The 16,831-nt window shown below is 31.7% G+C and overlaps 2 protein-coding genes across 2 annotated transcripts; one reads left to right on the forward strand and one right to left on the reverse strand.

Moving 5' to 3' along the window:
- Positions 1–647: 647 nt before the first annotated feature.
- LOC139859224 (membralin-like protein At1g60995) lies at positions 648–7,380 on the forward strand. Its single transcript, XM_071848022.1, has 14 exons — positions 648–812; positions 1,785–1,838; positions 2,226–2,675; positions 3,627–3,726; positions 4,388–4,449; positions 4,571–4,665; positions 5,025–5,104; positions 5,208–5,291; positions 5,404–5,520; positions 5,720–5,805; positions 5,904–6,010; positions 6,161–6,252; positions 6,341–6,417; positions 6,795–7,380. The coding sequence occupies exons 1-14, from the start codon at positions 660–662 to the stop codon at positions 7,221–7,223; spliced, it is 1,986 nt and encodes a 661-aa protein (XP_071704123.1). The 5' UTR covers positions 648–659; the 3' UTR covers positions 7,224–7,380.
- Positions 7,381–7,987: 607 nt separating this feature from the next.
- On the reverse strand, positions 7,988–10,859 carry LOC139859235 (uncharacterized). Its single transcript, XM_071848033.1, has 6 exons — positions 10,628–10,859; positions 9,667–9,720; positions 9,015–9,088; positions 8,620–8,737; positions 8,444–8,502; positions 7,988–8,343 (listed from the first exon to the last, which is right to left on the reverse strand). The coding sequence occupies exons 1-6, from the start codon at positions 10,769–10,771 to the stop codon at positions 8,265–8,267; spliced, it is 528 nt and encodes a 175-aa protein (XP_071704134.1). The 5' UTR covers positions 10,772–10,859; the 3' UTR covers positions 7,988–8,264.
- Between the last annotated feature and the right edge of the window lie 5,972 nt (positions 10,860–16,831).

Consider the following 16,831-nt stretch of genomic DNA (forward strand, 5'->3'; position numbering starts at 1 on the left):
ACCTTTGGTTGTATTTGCTCTCTTTGCAAATAGTTTCGATGAATCGAGATTGATTTACAGGGTTCATACAAAATATCAAATGACATTTTGTAACTAACATAAAAAAAAAAAAAAACTAAACTAATAAGGTATTTCATGTTCTAACTTATTTCAATTGATCTTAAGAATAAGAAAATGTTAGAATGTTTATAAAGCTGAATGGAAATTGAAGAAGTAAAAAGAAGAGAAACTAATAAGAAAGTGGAAAGAGAAAAAGTTTGGAACGAACTTTTTTCACTTTCGCACATGATGAATTTTAACAATATATTTACTAGTCGTTAACATTTTAGATTCCCTAAACAGGGGTATGATACGGCCGCTCAGGCAAATTTAGAAATGGTAGTTACTGGTGTCACTATTAAAATCAAAGAACCTTTTTCCTACTAGATTTATTTCAATGTTGTAGCCTAAATTTTTTTTTACCATATCTACCGGTGTTGGTAGTTAAAAACATAAAAAAAAAAATCAGCATATTTTACTGGGACTGCTTAGCAATTATGAAGATATTACAAGGACTCCGCGCGCAATTTTGTCTACTAATAAAGAAGATGTACGTGATCGAACTTTTCATCAACTAATTTAGGTTAGACTTTACGCCGATCAATCGATCGATCACTAGAATGGATCCTGAACAAACTTTCATTAGGGTTCAAGAACGATTCTCACATGTTCTTACACCAAGAATTCGAGCTTTTCTTGAGTATATATACCTATTCATTGCTATCACTCTCTTCTGTATTCTTGTTGTCATGCATGCTAATTATGTTCAACAGGTATCCACTTCAACTTTATTCCTTGTTTTCTACTTTTTTTCATTTTTCTTTTTTAGTGTACTGCTGTCCAATTTTGAACATTTTGACGGAATTGGTTTGCCCCAGAATAATCACCGCTTGCTATTTTATCTTCATTGTTTGTGTAGAGCATACATATGTGTTTATCTCAAAAGAGTTAGTGTTAAATTTGAAAGTTTTTTGCCCAAATAGGAGTTAAAGTTATTTTGACAAAACAGCAGTGAAGTTTTACCAAGGAGTATATTTGTTCTATGACATCATCATCATCATCATCATCATCATCATCATCATCATCATCATCATCATCATCATCATCTATATGTAAATTGAGGGCTTGATTAAAGTTTATTACTAAATATTATGACAAATTGTCATACTTATTTCAAAATTGACATTAGCCTCTATTTATTAATTTTTTAGGAGATATTTTAAATATGAAGTCCTTTTCAGGAGATAGAAATTAATGTACACTCCCATACTGACAGATTTTGCATTGGTTATTAGTATTACCTTTCTTTGCAAGTTGCCCTAAATTTAAAGCTTGATGATTTGGACATACAGAAAACAAACAGAGGTTAAAGGTTAGAGCTTTAGCTTTACTTGGTTAATGTTATTTATGATATTTAATTATTTACACACGAGAGGATTCAATGATTTGATGGAATAAGATGGAGATTAGATGTTTTATTTTTGAATATCTTATTAAGATACTCGTGTTCTCCATAGGCAGATATTTTACAATACTCTTCTTAATTTTCTTAGCATCTTGGTTTGTGTTACTCATGTCTGTTATATGGCGAATTTGATAAGTTTAATTTCGGATAGCCCTATGACATGTTTTTGTTCTCTGTGATTGTGTGTGGCTTTTTTCACGATACTCTCGTTTTTGCTGGTAAATATCATGGTTTGTGTAACTTCTGTTTGATATTTTTTAACTGGATATTGTGTTTGTAGCCTGGTTGTTCAAGTGGAGTTACAACTACTAAGGCCCAGCTTATCCAAATTAAGGTTTGTTATCATTTACTATTTACTACTAATGGTTACATATGGGTAAATTTATGGATCACTGCTAACCAATTAATCACATATACAATTCTTATAGAAATGAAAGGAAAATATTCAACCCTTTTTCTTCTACTTGGTTGCAGAAGTGTTAATTGAGAATTTGGCATCTTTTCCTGCTTAAATGCACCAAGATTACATACTGCACATAGGTGTTCAGTGTTCTTTACCTGAAGTGAACAAAATACAATGTGTATAATATAAGGATTCCTAAAAACACGATTACATTATTGAATGTTACATTAGTTTAGAAGTTATTCAAGTCTTGCTACAACAGTGATTCCAGATCATTTTATTCCATCATGATTAACGTGGCCTCTTAATTTTGTGCAGATAACTAGTGCTGGCTTGTGGTCACGAAATAAACCATGGTATAAATCAAAGAATGTTAGAAATAAACCATGGTATAAATCAAAGAATGTAAATGACCAAGAAACTATAGCAGATGATCAGCAAGTAGTAGATCAAAGTATTGATGGATCAACCTTTTTGGATGCACGGTCTTGGTCAAATTGGGTCAGTTCAAGTGGTAGGAATGGGAAATCAGCTCTAAAATTCTGGAAGTTAAATCATGAACTTCTTGAAACACAACCTGAAATTTCTACTAGTAGTAATATTGTAAAAGACACCCTTGAGAAAAACAAGAAAGATGAGTCACGTATCAGGTCTCCTATGTCAACCAAAGAATTATTAAAAATTGCGATGTTACCCATTATCAGGAAGTGGTATGATCGCTTCTCATTTCTCTGGAAACATTCAACTCGAATTTTGGGAAGTTTATGGGTAAGTTCGCATGACCGTAACGTTGTTATGTTTGATTTTGGAATATGCATCTATCAGATTGTATTATTTTGTTAGATGATAAGGCTCTTTTGTGCCTTAATTGCTTTTCAGAGGAGACAACATGTGCAAAGGGTTAGGATAATTTATCTTTTGTATGTAACTAGTTGAAGAGCCCTCGCCTCTAGTCGGGGCTCCATTCGAATATAACTTATTGCATTTAGTTCGTAAAATTATTTCGTGTTAACGGTTATGTCGGCGAAACATAACTAGAGTCCAACGAAGAGATAAAGTCCATCAAAAATTTAGGTGGATTTAGTGGGGGGTTTTCTAATAAAGAAGTTACTGTTTGGCCCCCTAAAGTTTACCTTTGCACCCCTATGAAGTTTCAATTTTTCCCCAAAGTAATTTACTTTTCGCCCCTTGAATTTTTCAATGGTTGTTTTAGTGTGGTGTTCTTGTGTGTACAACAGTTGGAGCTTCATGTGTAAATCTTTTAAGCACGAAGTTGGTACTATACGTGACCCTTTGTCTTTCAGATAAAGGGTTAATTCCCCAAAGTAATTTACGTTTCGCCCCCTGGATTTTTCAATGGTTGTCATTTTTTAGTGTGGCGTCCTTGTGTGTACAACAGTTGAAGCTTCGTGTACAAACGTTTTAAGCACGAAGTGGGTACTATTCATAACCCTTTGTCTTTTGGATAGCTTCGTGTACAAACGTTTTAAGCACGAAGTGGGTACTATTCATAACCCTTTGTCTTAACCCTTTGTCTTTTAGATAAAAGGTTAACAATAATGTTATTCAAAGTCTGATATTATTCTACAAGGATGGTGTATTTTTCATAGTTTGGTATCTTAATTTCTCCATTTCTTATTGTAGAAGGTCCTTTTAAGTGATATGTTTTACTTGATCTACGTCTTATTTGTTATTGAATTCTCTGACTTGCAACCTAAGTATACCCGGAAATTGCAGGATGTTGCAGGTATCCATCTGAATATTGATATCAATAAATGTCTTCGTATACTTTACCTGGACAAGATTAATTCATTGGCAGGTACGTTATTTATCTTGATGCCTTGATATTATTTTATATCTTATTTTCTAATCTCAAGTTGTGTCGTATGCACTTGTATCTCATGTGGCGATAGGTGGGTTAGAGGGAAAAAGTACCCAACTTTTTAAATTTAATGTCTAGTAATTACTCCTAAATGAGTTGAGTGTTGTCCCTGAGTGTTTACCTGACTTTTTAGATAAATGGCTACTATTTACTCCAAGTTGACTGTTGTAACTTATGCATTAAATGTTTTTTTGAAGTCTAATATTTATGTTTGTCGAAATCAGTTAAGTTTAGTCAAAGTCAAAGTTAGTCAACGTCCGACAAGTCCCGACCTGACTGACTAGTTCCTACGTGGTCCGCACCGGCTAGTCCCCGACCCGACTGACTAGTCGTGGTCCACACCGGCTAGTCTCCAACTAGCTACTTTTACAACCTTGGACATTTCTATTTCTACTCACACATACTCCGTATAATGTAATCAGAATTCTTAATTTCTTACATATACTGTTATCAGAATTTTTACATTAAAGATTTGATGTGCATATAAACTACCGTTCAGTATATATAGTCGTACAGTAATTTGTGAAAATAGAGTAACTTTTTTTTTTATGCACTTAACCATAAATTTCTCACTGCAAGTGTTTTTCTAACGATTTAGTGCAGTGGCTTGAAACGAGAAGCAATGCATTTGAAGCAACTTATCTATATACAATGGAAAAGGTAAGTGATGCGTTGTGGATTGTTTCTGTTTATTGCTTTTACTCTTTATCCAATGTATTATTATTTTTGTATAGACTACATTATTCCATTCAATATAAACTATACGAACTTGTCTATGTAGGGCTACTTTTTACTGCCTGAAAGAGCTAAATCTCAACATAACATCCAAACTGTTAATATTAACATTTCTGCGCGTGACTCCTGCTTTGGGAACAGGTGATGGACTTACCTTACTTTATCATTCAGTTATTTTATTGTGGCATAAGTACTTCATCTATAAAATTGGTAGACTGTAGTTTTGGTAGAAAGTAGTTGTATTTGTTAGGTAGTTAATGCTAGAGGTTTTTAGAAAATTCTATATTGAGTGTTGTACATTAGTTTAAGATTGAGAAAAAAAAAGAAATTCATTTGTGTTTTATCTATGATCACAAGTCTGTATATAACTTAAAATTCTTCCTCTCTAATGTCTAATAAAGACGTTATATAGCAAGTCTGGTTGGTATATTCTAATAATACACTTATAGTTACGAAAAGGTTACTGCGTTATTTATTATTTAGTATCATTTTTTCTCTAGGTGGCAGCAACTTCTGATCAATAGGCTTGTAGGATATGATACGATTTTGATGAACAGTTTACTCAATTCTCCAGGTCAAGGTATAATAATTTTTTTTGGCTTCTTTGAAATTTTACATGCATTAGTTGTAACTCTTGAAGCAAGTTTTTCACCATTCCCTTTGTGAATGTGAATCTGATGCAGGTTATCTATATAATTACCAGACAAAAGAATTTTACAATCTTACATATGCGCATGCGCAACCTGAAGGATCCGCTAGATTTGGAGGTTTGTTACTTTGAAACTTATCTACCCACTTTAATAATTCTGTGCCTGAGGTAGAAGTGGTTTATCTTATTTTCAAACTTCCCAGTTGATGATTTGGCCCTACATTTTGCAGACTATTTTGCTACCAAGTTTGGTGTGCTTATGATGTCTCTGTTTGTTTTCTTCACCACAACAATGTCAGTTTCATTTACACTTAGGGAGACACAAACTCGGATGCTCAAGTTCACAGGTTTGTTCTTCTGTCTTAGATCACAGAACTGAACAAATGAAATAAGAACAAGATGAGTATCACTTATATATAATATACATCTTCATCTGGTAGTTTTGGTTTTGGAAAGTTAATATAATGCAACCTGCAGATCAAGACCATCCAGATAGTAGAATTTCAACCTCCCATTAAACTCGTTTATATTTTTCTGTATATATAGTGCAGCTCCAACACCATGCTCGGCATCATCTCCCGACTTTTCAGTTAATTTTTGTACACGTATTAGAATCTCTCGTCTTTGTACCCGTAAGTGTATACACTACATTTACTGTTTTTCTTCTTATAACTTTATTTAGCTTTTCTTACAGATCTAACATGGATAATTTTGCATTCTGTTTGTGCAGATAATGATAGGCATCTTGTTTTTCCTTTTTGAGTTTTATGACGACCAACTTTTAGCTTTCATGGTGTTGACTCTTGTCTGGCTTTGTGAACTCTTTACTCTTATCAGGTTACTCAAAATATATAACCACTATTGTCAACCAACAACTAATTATTGATCCATAAAGAACTAAGGCTTATGCTTTTGTTATTACTTAAATCCAGAATTTTCTGTATTGTTAAGGTTATGATTCATGGTTTGCTTTATAATTGCTTGCAGCGTGCGTACACCAATATCAATGAAGTTCTTTCCTCGTTTCTTTTTGTTATACTTTCTGGCGTTCCATATATATTTCTTCTCCTACACTCATGGTTCATTTCTGTTACTTATACTCCTCAATTTATAAGTGTAGCACTTGTTTTATTTTGATGTAACAACATGATTGAATGAAATTTTCAGGATTTTCATATTTGGCACTATCAACAACAGCTGCATTTATGCAACACCTAATTCTCTACTTCTGGAATCGGTTTGAGGTGAACCTTTTAAAATGTTTTCCCCAATAGTAATTAGCAAGTGTATTTTGGAACCAAAGGTTTTCTGGCCCAACGGTATAAGGAGACTCTCATTGACCTCGAGGTTATGAGTTCGAGTCCCGTTGTGGACAAAAAAAATATATTACTTGTGAGCCTAGCTCAGTGGTATATACAGGTTGCGTAACGTCTTGTGTTCGAACCTCATGGGGGTTTTCCCAGTGGTTTCCCCAGACACATGGCACGGATATGAACGGGTGAGTGCCTCCACTTCTGGTGGGCCCCGTCAGTGACTCCTTATTTCCCTAACCACTATTAAAAAAAAAAAAAAGTAAGCGGATTCTAAAGTCAATTTAGTTGATTTCATTAATGTTTCACAGGTTCCTGCTCTGCAAAGATTTACGCAATCCCGACTCGCACTAATTCGTCAACAACCAGACTTCCATATCAACTCATCCACCATCCTCGCCTCAACTCTACATATCACTCAATTGAACCCGTCGAGAACCGCTCCCCTTGTCGATACAACAAATTTGATTTCTGGTAGTCAAGCTGCCCCAACACTAATTCAAACGAACAGGTTTTCAGAAAACACGGAAACCCAGGCACGATCCGAGAATGACGGTGGGACAAACCATGGGACCATGAATTTCTTTAGTTCAATTTTGTTATGGATCTTGGGAGGTGCCTCTTCGGAAGGTTTCAACTCGTTTCTTTCTATGTTCAGAGATGTTAGAGACCAACGTCAAACTTATGCAGAGACCCCACCACAAGAGAACCGTGCAACACAAACATCTCAATCAATCTGACTCGACAAGATTGAGGTATTTGAGATAATATGTTAGGATTAATGTGTAACTTTGTTGAGGACCAGACATGGTATGAAATTTTCCGATCTCATTGTATAGAAAGTAGTGTTGCTTTTCTTTGCCAATGTCTCAATTTATCATTATGATAGTAAAGATAGCTTAAACCACCGAGGCATTTGCCTCCGGACTGATGCAATCTTGCCGTTCAAAAAAAAGTAAAGATAGCTTAAAATTTATAATTAAGCCTGCGATAGAGTAGAGCTGCAAAAGAGATCAAACTCAGGTTATATAACAAGCTGAGCTCGACCTTTTAAAGGCTTAATTCGAGCTATTATTAAGCTTTCGTAATTATACAGACGATTTTAACTGTTGGCCATTTGTAAAAGATTTTAGAATAATAGTCACGATATATTCAGATATTCATATACTTTTACTGAATTTTCTATTGAATACTGTATAATTACAATCTTTGACATGTTGACACAAATTTGAGGTTCAAAATTCATTTTTATACTGTATAATGTTCAAGCAATGACCAGAATTCAACATCAGAAACATTGCGATTTACCTGATCTCTTCTTAGATCCCCCCACCCTATCTTTTATTAGAATTTGTATAGGAAGATGCAAAGAAAAATCAAGTGAAGATGGATTAACATTGAGTAGGTTAATGTTAAAAACAGATCCTAGTTAAAAAAAAAAGAAAAAAAATACATAAATGAATAAAGCTAATTTTGTATGTGCAGATGAAAATGTATAAGGCCTAGTTCTGCCAACTGGGCTGTAATTGCCACATTAACTAGGAGGTTACAATGATATTGGTTGAGGTGCATACAATGATACAAGTAGTTGAACAGTTATGCATACATATGGTAACCAGGGTAGTGAACCATCAAGATGAAGCTACTCAACAGAAATCGAAAGAAAAATATTTGTAACGAAGTTGGATTAATAAAATATGCCGCATCTATCATCAATCTCTAAACCAAACTCTCATATGCAAGTGAACAACAAACAAGAGTATAATTCAAATCATCTAGACTTAAAACTCGGTGTCAAAGCAAGCTACCATGATTTTCGACACCATAGCCCGAGCAAAAGGAATATAGCTCATGCTATACCTGTTCCCCCATTGTAAAAAAATCTCATTAGACATTAATGCAGATTACATATGAGTAGATAAATCACTTAAACATAACAGAAATCAAATCTATAACTTACCAAATGAGGGCACCAAACTCCAAGATGATTGCCACCAGTGTCAATAGCTTGTTATGAACCTATTTGTTAGCATCAGCAAAGATGGAATGAGAGGAGTAACTTGTATAACAAACTAAATATTGTCGGATAGATATTAGATATACGTGTTTAAAGGAGAAATAGGATGGTTTACTTACATAGAGAGCACATAACAAGGCAAGTAAAATGCTCGCAAGGTACAAGGCAGTTGCATAAATTCTAACAGGATCAAGCATCATATTCACTTGCCGCTTAGGGCCTATTAAGAACCCTGTGCTGTCATCGAACATAATATCTTAGCACATATAATCATATCATATCATATTTCATATTATATATGAAAAAACAGTAGAATGAGGAAGGTATTCGTAAACAAAAACAAAAAGAAGACATTTAAGAGCACAAAATAGACTTTATTATCATGCATAGCCATCTTACAAACAAAACTTATAAATAACACATTCAAACAATACTGTGTTCTTAGTTTCAGGTAAGATGACATAAGAAAACACCTATTGTATACTCGGTTATGTCTTAATTATATGTAACTGACCTCCCAAGTGAAAGTAGATTTCCAAAAGTGAATGCTACGCCAAACTTGATCGGATTGAAGAAAACTAGCATTGACTGCAACAGATAAAATTTAGCATGCGAGTTAGCATCAGTCGTTTATGACATAAACTGGGTTTTACCCGATTAGACATAACTGATAATCTTGCTTACAAAACAACCAACTCCAAATTACAAAATACTAGACTGATCACTGATACATCCAAAGTGATTTATAGGGCATCCCTACTAAACCACATTCAATGTTTGTAACTAGTAATGCACTGTTCTCTTTTATATGATTATACTAGCATTGGTTTCGTAGAAAATTGCTACTCCATCATGATGGTTATTACTGATATTCATTTCATTAGTACTCTGAATATCAAACTTAGTGTTTGAATTTGAAATGTAGAAGGCGTCATGTTGATTAAAGGTAGTAAGTGATTGAATGACAAGCTTGTAACTGATACGAAATCGGAAGACGGAGTTGGACGAGGTAACGTACAAAGCATGAAATATATTAAAAGCGTAGTCAAATTTAAGGGAAGGATAATAAGAAATCACATTCGATCATTAAAAAATGGAAAATATAAATTCGACAAGAACACGTTAGTCTGTTGACACCAAAATTTTACTCGTAGGTTTGAACTTACCATAAGTGTACAAGTCAAACCTGAAACCAAACATATAGCAAAACCATATAGCCTCTGTTCAAAGGAGACAAGAAAGAAAGCAAGTCAGTAATCAAGAAACATAGATATTTCAGTTCAGGAGTGTATCAACAGTAGTAATCATTATCATTATACACGTTATAACGAAGGCAAACCCCTTAAAATAGATGACAAGAAATATCATACCAGAATACCGGTTTCATTAATAAATTTTAAATTGAACTATGTGTAAAAAAAAGTCAATCATAGACATTATAAATTGTTGGTTCTCGATATATTTTAAACTCAATAACCAGTCAACCAAATGTTCAACGATATGAAGACAATAGGTCAATAGTATTCTGTTATAGTTTATTGGAACACGTGAGCACCATCTAAAACCAAGTAAAACAGGGGAACTCTAGATAATAAGACACTTAAAGTCATTAGAAGTTAGTTGAACAATCGAGGTTCAGCAATCAGCATAAAAATGTAAGCACTGTAATTAATTTCAATTTTCTGCTGATCACATTAGCCATGATTGATCAACTAACTTCAATTTCACATTCTTCAACTTCTCAATTCTCTATTACATTCTATAAACAATCGCAATCTTAATGTCCACACAATGTTCAACATTTTCTACTTAACTTCTGATTCACACAGCAACTTGTATCAGGTCCTCTATGTGAACTGTTCAATCCTAAATACTTCGCATAGAAACTTATCCATCCTTCACAACAAATGTATTATATATGATATCATAAGTAACTAATGTTAACTATTCCTTACATTCACCGGTATAGTTATAGGCATAGCATAACAATAAAAAATTAGGGCAAATCGAATAAATCGATAGTCAAATACGCAACAAATACAACAAGTAGCAACAGATCTAGACACTCATGCTCGAAGGTTAACAATATATAAACACAATTAGTTGAAATAAAAATGGAAGGTATACCTGTTTGGTGGACAAAGTACAGTTGCGATTAAAGTCATCCATAAATGCAAAAGATGATTCTTCATCGGTATGTTGTTGATCATCTTCGACTTCAATTCCGACGAGCATTCTCATCCTCTCCATAGCCTGACTCATTTTCTCCATATCTAACTTGATTTGATTGTGATTTTGATTTGATCAAATTTGATTCGATTTGCCCTAATTATATTTTTTGTTCGTTGTTTATTCGGGTTTGCTGCTACAGAGACTAGTGTCAGTTGGGAGGTAACAACCGGTGGTTAAATGATATTAATCCACCCTGTTAGAAGGGTGCAAACGAGCCTAAATTGACCCGGCTAATCGAGTTCGACCCGAATTTTTTTTTTAATTCAACTCGAGTTTAAATAAGTACGGAGTATTAAATTTGTTATTTTTACCTTCATTTATTTGTAAATAATAAAAACATTAAATAACATAACATAACATATGTAAAAATTATGTACTTTTAATATTATTACTGTTTGTATTTGTATTATGGTCATTCTAGTTTAACCTAATATGAATCATACTCCTTCCCTCTCAAATCTATTGTACCCAGGTAAAAAAACACATAGTTTTAAAAAAAAAAATATGTCACGTGTACCTTTTTATTAACTTTTCAGTTTTATCCCTTACCTTTTACCTATCATTTCGTCCTACATGAATAAAGTAGGAGCACAAAAGGTTTTTATCACATTATTTTTTTCAATTTATGAAAGTGAACAATTAATTTGGTACATCTTAAAATGAAATAATGACCAATAGATTTGGAACGGAGATAGTATTATTTTCGTTTTCATTCGAGCCCGAATAATCCACCTCTTTACAACTCACTTTACGAGTTGTCCGGTGTCATGCATAGTCAACCTCGTGGTCGCATGTGAAGAATCTATATTGGGAATAAACTTACATCTCCTTCAGTGGCGGAAACGGCATAGGCTAGGGGGCAAATTCCCCAGTAAATTTTGGATTTCTAAGTTTTTTCGGACTTAAATTTTCAAATTTTTTGATTTTGCCCCCAGTGAATTTGAAAATTTGAGTTTGCCCCAAAAGCCTTCATATGCATATTTTGTCCAAAAGCTTCCAAATATTGACCCCAGCTGAAAGGACCCGTTCATATACATTATAAACGATTTACAATAGTTGATTACATTGCGAGGTATTTGACCTCTATATGATACATTTTACAAACATTGCATTCATTTTTAAAAGACAAACTTTCTTTACATCGAAAATTGATAGGCATGCATACCATTTCATAATATCCACTATCCAACTATAAATTGATTTAATAATAATCTTTGATGAACTCAAAGACTCGAATGCAACGTTCTTCGAAATATGCTATGAAAGACTCCAAGTAATATCTTTAAAATGAGCAAATGCACAGCGAAAGATTTCTTTAACACCTGAGAATAAACATGCTTTAAAGTGTCAACCAAAAGGTTGGTGAGTTCATTAGTTTATCATAATCATTTATTTCCATCATTTTAATAGACCACAAGAATTTCATTTTCAGTTCTCATAAATATACGTCCCATGCATAGAGACAAAAATAGTCATTCATATGGTGAACACCTGGTAACCGACATTAACTAGATACATATAAGAATATCCCCTATCATTCAGGGATCCTCCTTCGGACATGATATAAATTTCGAAGTACTAAAGCATTCGGTACTTTGGATGGGGTTTGTTAGGCCCAATAAATCTATCTTCAGGATTCTCGTCAATTAGGGTGTCTGTTCCCTAATTCTTAGATTACCAGACTTTAATAAAAAGGGGCATATTCGATTTCGATAATTCAACGATAGAATGTAGTTTCAATTACTTGTGTCTATTTCGTCAAACATTTATAAAAGCGCATGTATTCTCAGTCCCAAAAATATAAAGGGTAAAAAGGTAAATGAAACTCACCATACTGTATTTCGTAGTAAAAATACATATAACATCATTGAACAAGTGCAAGGTTGGCCTCGGATTCACGAACCTAAATTAATTATATATATTTATGTGTTGGTCAATATTTGTCTAACAAATTAGGTCAAGTCATAGTGTACCACAATCCTAATGCTCGAGACTAATATGCAAAAGTCAACAAAAGTAAATTTGACTCAAAATAATTTCCAAAAATCTATACATGATTAATATATAGTTTAAATATCGTCGTTTTATATTTTTAAATATTTTTAAAAGATTTATTAGAGTAAATAATATAATTTATTTATTAATAAATAAAATTTTATATTAAATTTATATAATAAAATATACTTTTATACATATTAAGTAATAAAATTTATAGGGTTCATTTAATATCATAAAGATAATATGATAGGTATTATTAAAGTAAGTTATTACACGTAGTAAAATATGTTTGTATCACATATTTATTTGATAAAATAATATCTATAATGATAGTAAGTAAAAGTTGTATTATTTTGTAATAATAATTATTATTATAAAAATATCAATATTTATAATTACTAAGATGACATTATGATAAAACGATAATTCTAATTATGATAACTTTAATATTTACGATAATTTTTAATATTATCTTTAAAATAATAATTCTATTTAAAATAATAATAATAATGATATTTTATAGTAACAATGACATTTCTATTAAAATGATAATTTTTTTTAAAATGATAGTTTTAATACTAACGATACTTTTAATAATAATAGTAATGATAAAAATAATAAGAACGATAATTTTATCTAAATCAATATCTTATAATATTTTAATTTCATCATGATACTCTTACTCATTATTTCCTAATCGTTTCGTTTAATAACTTTTAATCGTTTTTTATATCGTGTTCATAATAATGATAATAATAGTAATCAAAATAATTAGGTGTTACAAATATTTATTTTAATTACACTAATATTAATAATGATAGTTACTATAATATTATTAACGATAATACTAATAATTATCTTAATGATAATATAGTAATAATAATAATAACAATAACAATAACCATTTTTAAATAATGATATATATATTAATAATGATAATAATAATAATACTAATAATAATTGGATAATAATAATAATACTAATTATAACTTTAACGATAATAACGATAGTAATAATAAAAAAAATAACAATTTTTAATGATAAATCCCTTTTATTGATAAAGATAATAGTAATAATAATAATAAGATAAAACTAGAACGACGATAAAAATGACGATAATAATAATCATTTTTAATAAAAATATCGAAAATTCAATTGATTATAACTTCTAATCCGTTCATCGAAACCATTCGATATCTAAAGGAAAAGTTCTTAATTTTTCGCTAGCTTTCCAAGGACATGCATATCTTATACCTTATCTCAACCTCAAGTGTAACTAATTCAAGATTCAACCTAACCTGTCTAAGGGCAATATCAAAAGTACAAGCATGCATAATCCTAAATACTCGAGCACTAGTCAGGGATACACTATTAGTATGTAAAAGTTAAATTATGAGTACTCACGTATCAATATTGAGATTCAATATTGCAGGAAAGGTGCGTAGACGCAACGGAAATGATAAACACTATATTGACCTCATGAGCATACCCATGAACCATACTCAATCACCTCCATAGCTGTGACGATCGCTCCAAATCCATATGAACGAACACGTCATTCATCGATTTCATTGCGAGGTATTTGACCTCTATATGATACGTTTTGTAAACATCGCATTCTTTTGAAAAGGCACACCATAAATGAATATTTAAATCAAAGGTTTTCGACATCTGATGATTTCTACATATAGACAATCACCGTAATATAATAATTTACAATAATACTTCCATTGACAATGCAGTCAAAATAAGATACATGGTGATGATTTGGTGAATGCAACGTTTCCTTGAAAAATATGCCATGTATGACTCCATGCACATAGCTTGTCTAACATATAAGCAAACAGCGGAAGACTTCTAGGGAACCTGAGAATAAACATGCTAACAAGTGTCAACACAAAGGTTGATGAGTTCATAGTTTTAATGTTGCGCATAATCTGTATATAAAGGTGGATCACAAGATTTCAGTTGTTTCATCCAGAAACGTTTATAAAAATATTCTACGAAATTGAGCACCCTGGTAACTAAACTTAACGTATATATAATTTGTACCCTTTGTATAATCATCTTAATAATACACACAAACCAACGTGTACGCTTCTCAAATAGCATACGTCCGTTAAAAGGCTAGTGCTCTAGTTCAGACGGGGATATCAAGCCCAATGGATCCATATACTACTACTCGCGCCCACCAGTTCTTATAACTGGCAGTTAACAGTTACCAAAGCTAAGGGATTTTCGGTTCAAACTCAGTGTAGAATTTAGTATGTACTTGTATCCATTGCGTTTAAAATAAAGTGCATGTATTCTCAGCCCAAAAATATAGATTGCAAAAGCAATTAAAAAGGGAGCAAATGAAACTCACCTTAGCAGCATATAAAGTTGTTCATCATAATGTGATCGAAACTCAGAGTATCAAATAATCGTAGATCTCAACGTATCAATATTGTGATTCAATATTGCAGAAAAGTACGTAGACGTAACGGAGATGATAAATACTAGATTTGATTCAAAAATATACCCCCGAACATTACCCATAACCTCCTTGGCAATAACCCATAATTTTGTTAGCTCTATCCCGCTCAAAACCCATTTTGAAAGTGACACGCTCAAGACCTCGTCGTAGTATTTTATGTATAATAATACTACTAATAATAATAAGATTAATAATAATAATAATCTTAATAATAATAATAATAATAATAATAATAATAATAATAATAATAATAATAATAATAATAATAATAATAATAATAATAACATAAATTATAATAATAATACGGAGTAAAAAAAAGAGATAGATTGAGGATATAAATTGGCCAAATGATCGAGCTTTATAATGTCTCCTGGAAATCCCTGCCATGCGATCGCATGGCATATGTGAGGGGAACCCATGCGATCGCATGGCCCCTGGTGACAGCTCAAAGTTGCTTGTTTTCTTGCTTGTCGACATAATATTATAATATATATAATATATTTAATTTAAATAATTAATTATATATTATATTAAATTCACGTGCATAGTTGACTTGTAATTTTGGTTCCGATAAATCGTACGTCATTACGCGACTTATGTCCCGGTTTCGGTTTTTCGAACGCATTTTCGTACGCTTAGAAAACTAGCATTTTACGTTTTGTAACACGTACACTTGTCAAAATATAGACTTAGATTATCCCTAAATTATACCTCTCAAAATATAACTTATACATTTAAGTGTTTTGGTCATTTACTTCTATAAATCATCGTCACACTATTTGTTGAAATACATTTTAAAATAGCGTTTTACTGTAGCAAAGTCATTTTTTACTGTAGCAATTCACTGTAGCAAAGTCAATTTCACTGTAGCAAATAGTGATTTTCGAAAACACTGTAGCATTTTGGGTACTGTAGCAATTTGAAAATACTATAGCAAGTTAGTGTTTTACTGGTTCATCTTAAACGCTTTAGTTAACTTATCTAAATATCAATCGAATCAATAAACGAATGTTACTATCGTTTACTAAATAACTTGAAATTATATATATGTATATATCTTTTTAATATACATAAATCAATTTTTAAATACACATTGGAAGTTATTTATAAATAAATTTTAATAATAAATATTTCAACTTATCATATATATTCAAATAGATATTTAAACCAATAAGTTTAATGTACGGTATCAAACAATTAATACATTGTTACTTTTTCAAGTTATAGTATATATGTATCTATTTACATATAATTGTTAGCGAATCGTCGAAAACAACCGAAGGGTATTTAAATATATAAAAGTAGTTCAAAAATTTTGAGATTCAGTTTTACAGACTTTGCTTTTCGTGTCGGAAATGTTAATCATACAAAGATTAAGTTTAAATTTGGTCAGAAATTTCCGGGTCATCACAATAGCTATAACCCATAATTTCCTTAATCCTATTCTACTCGAAAAACAATTTCGAAACCATTCGGACAGCACTCTGTCGTAATATTTTATGTATACTAATAATATCTTGAAATAATACGGAGTAAATATATATATGTAAATCGATTGAGAGAGTTTAGAGAAAAATATTTTCAAGTTTCTATGAAATAATGAAACCTATTGAATTCTATTTATA

This window comes from Rutidosis leptorrhynchoides, chromosome 1 (genome assembly GCF_046630445.1).
Source record: "Rutidosis leptorrhynchoides isolate AG116_Rl617_1_P2 chromosome 1, CSIRO_AGI_Rlap_v1, whole genome shotgun sequence".
NCBI classification, from domain to species: Eukaryota; Viridiplantae; Streptophyta; class Magnoliopsida; order Asterales; family Asteraceae; genus Rutidosis; species Rutidosis leptorrhynchoides.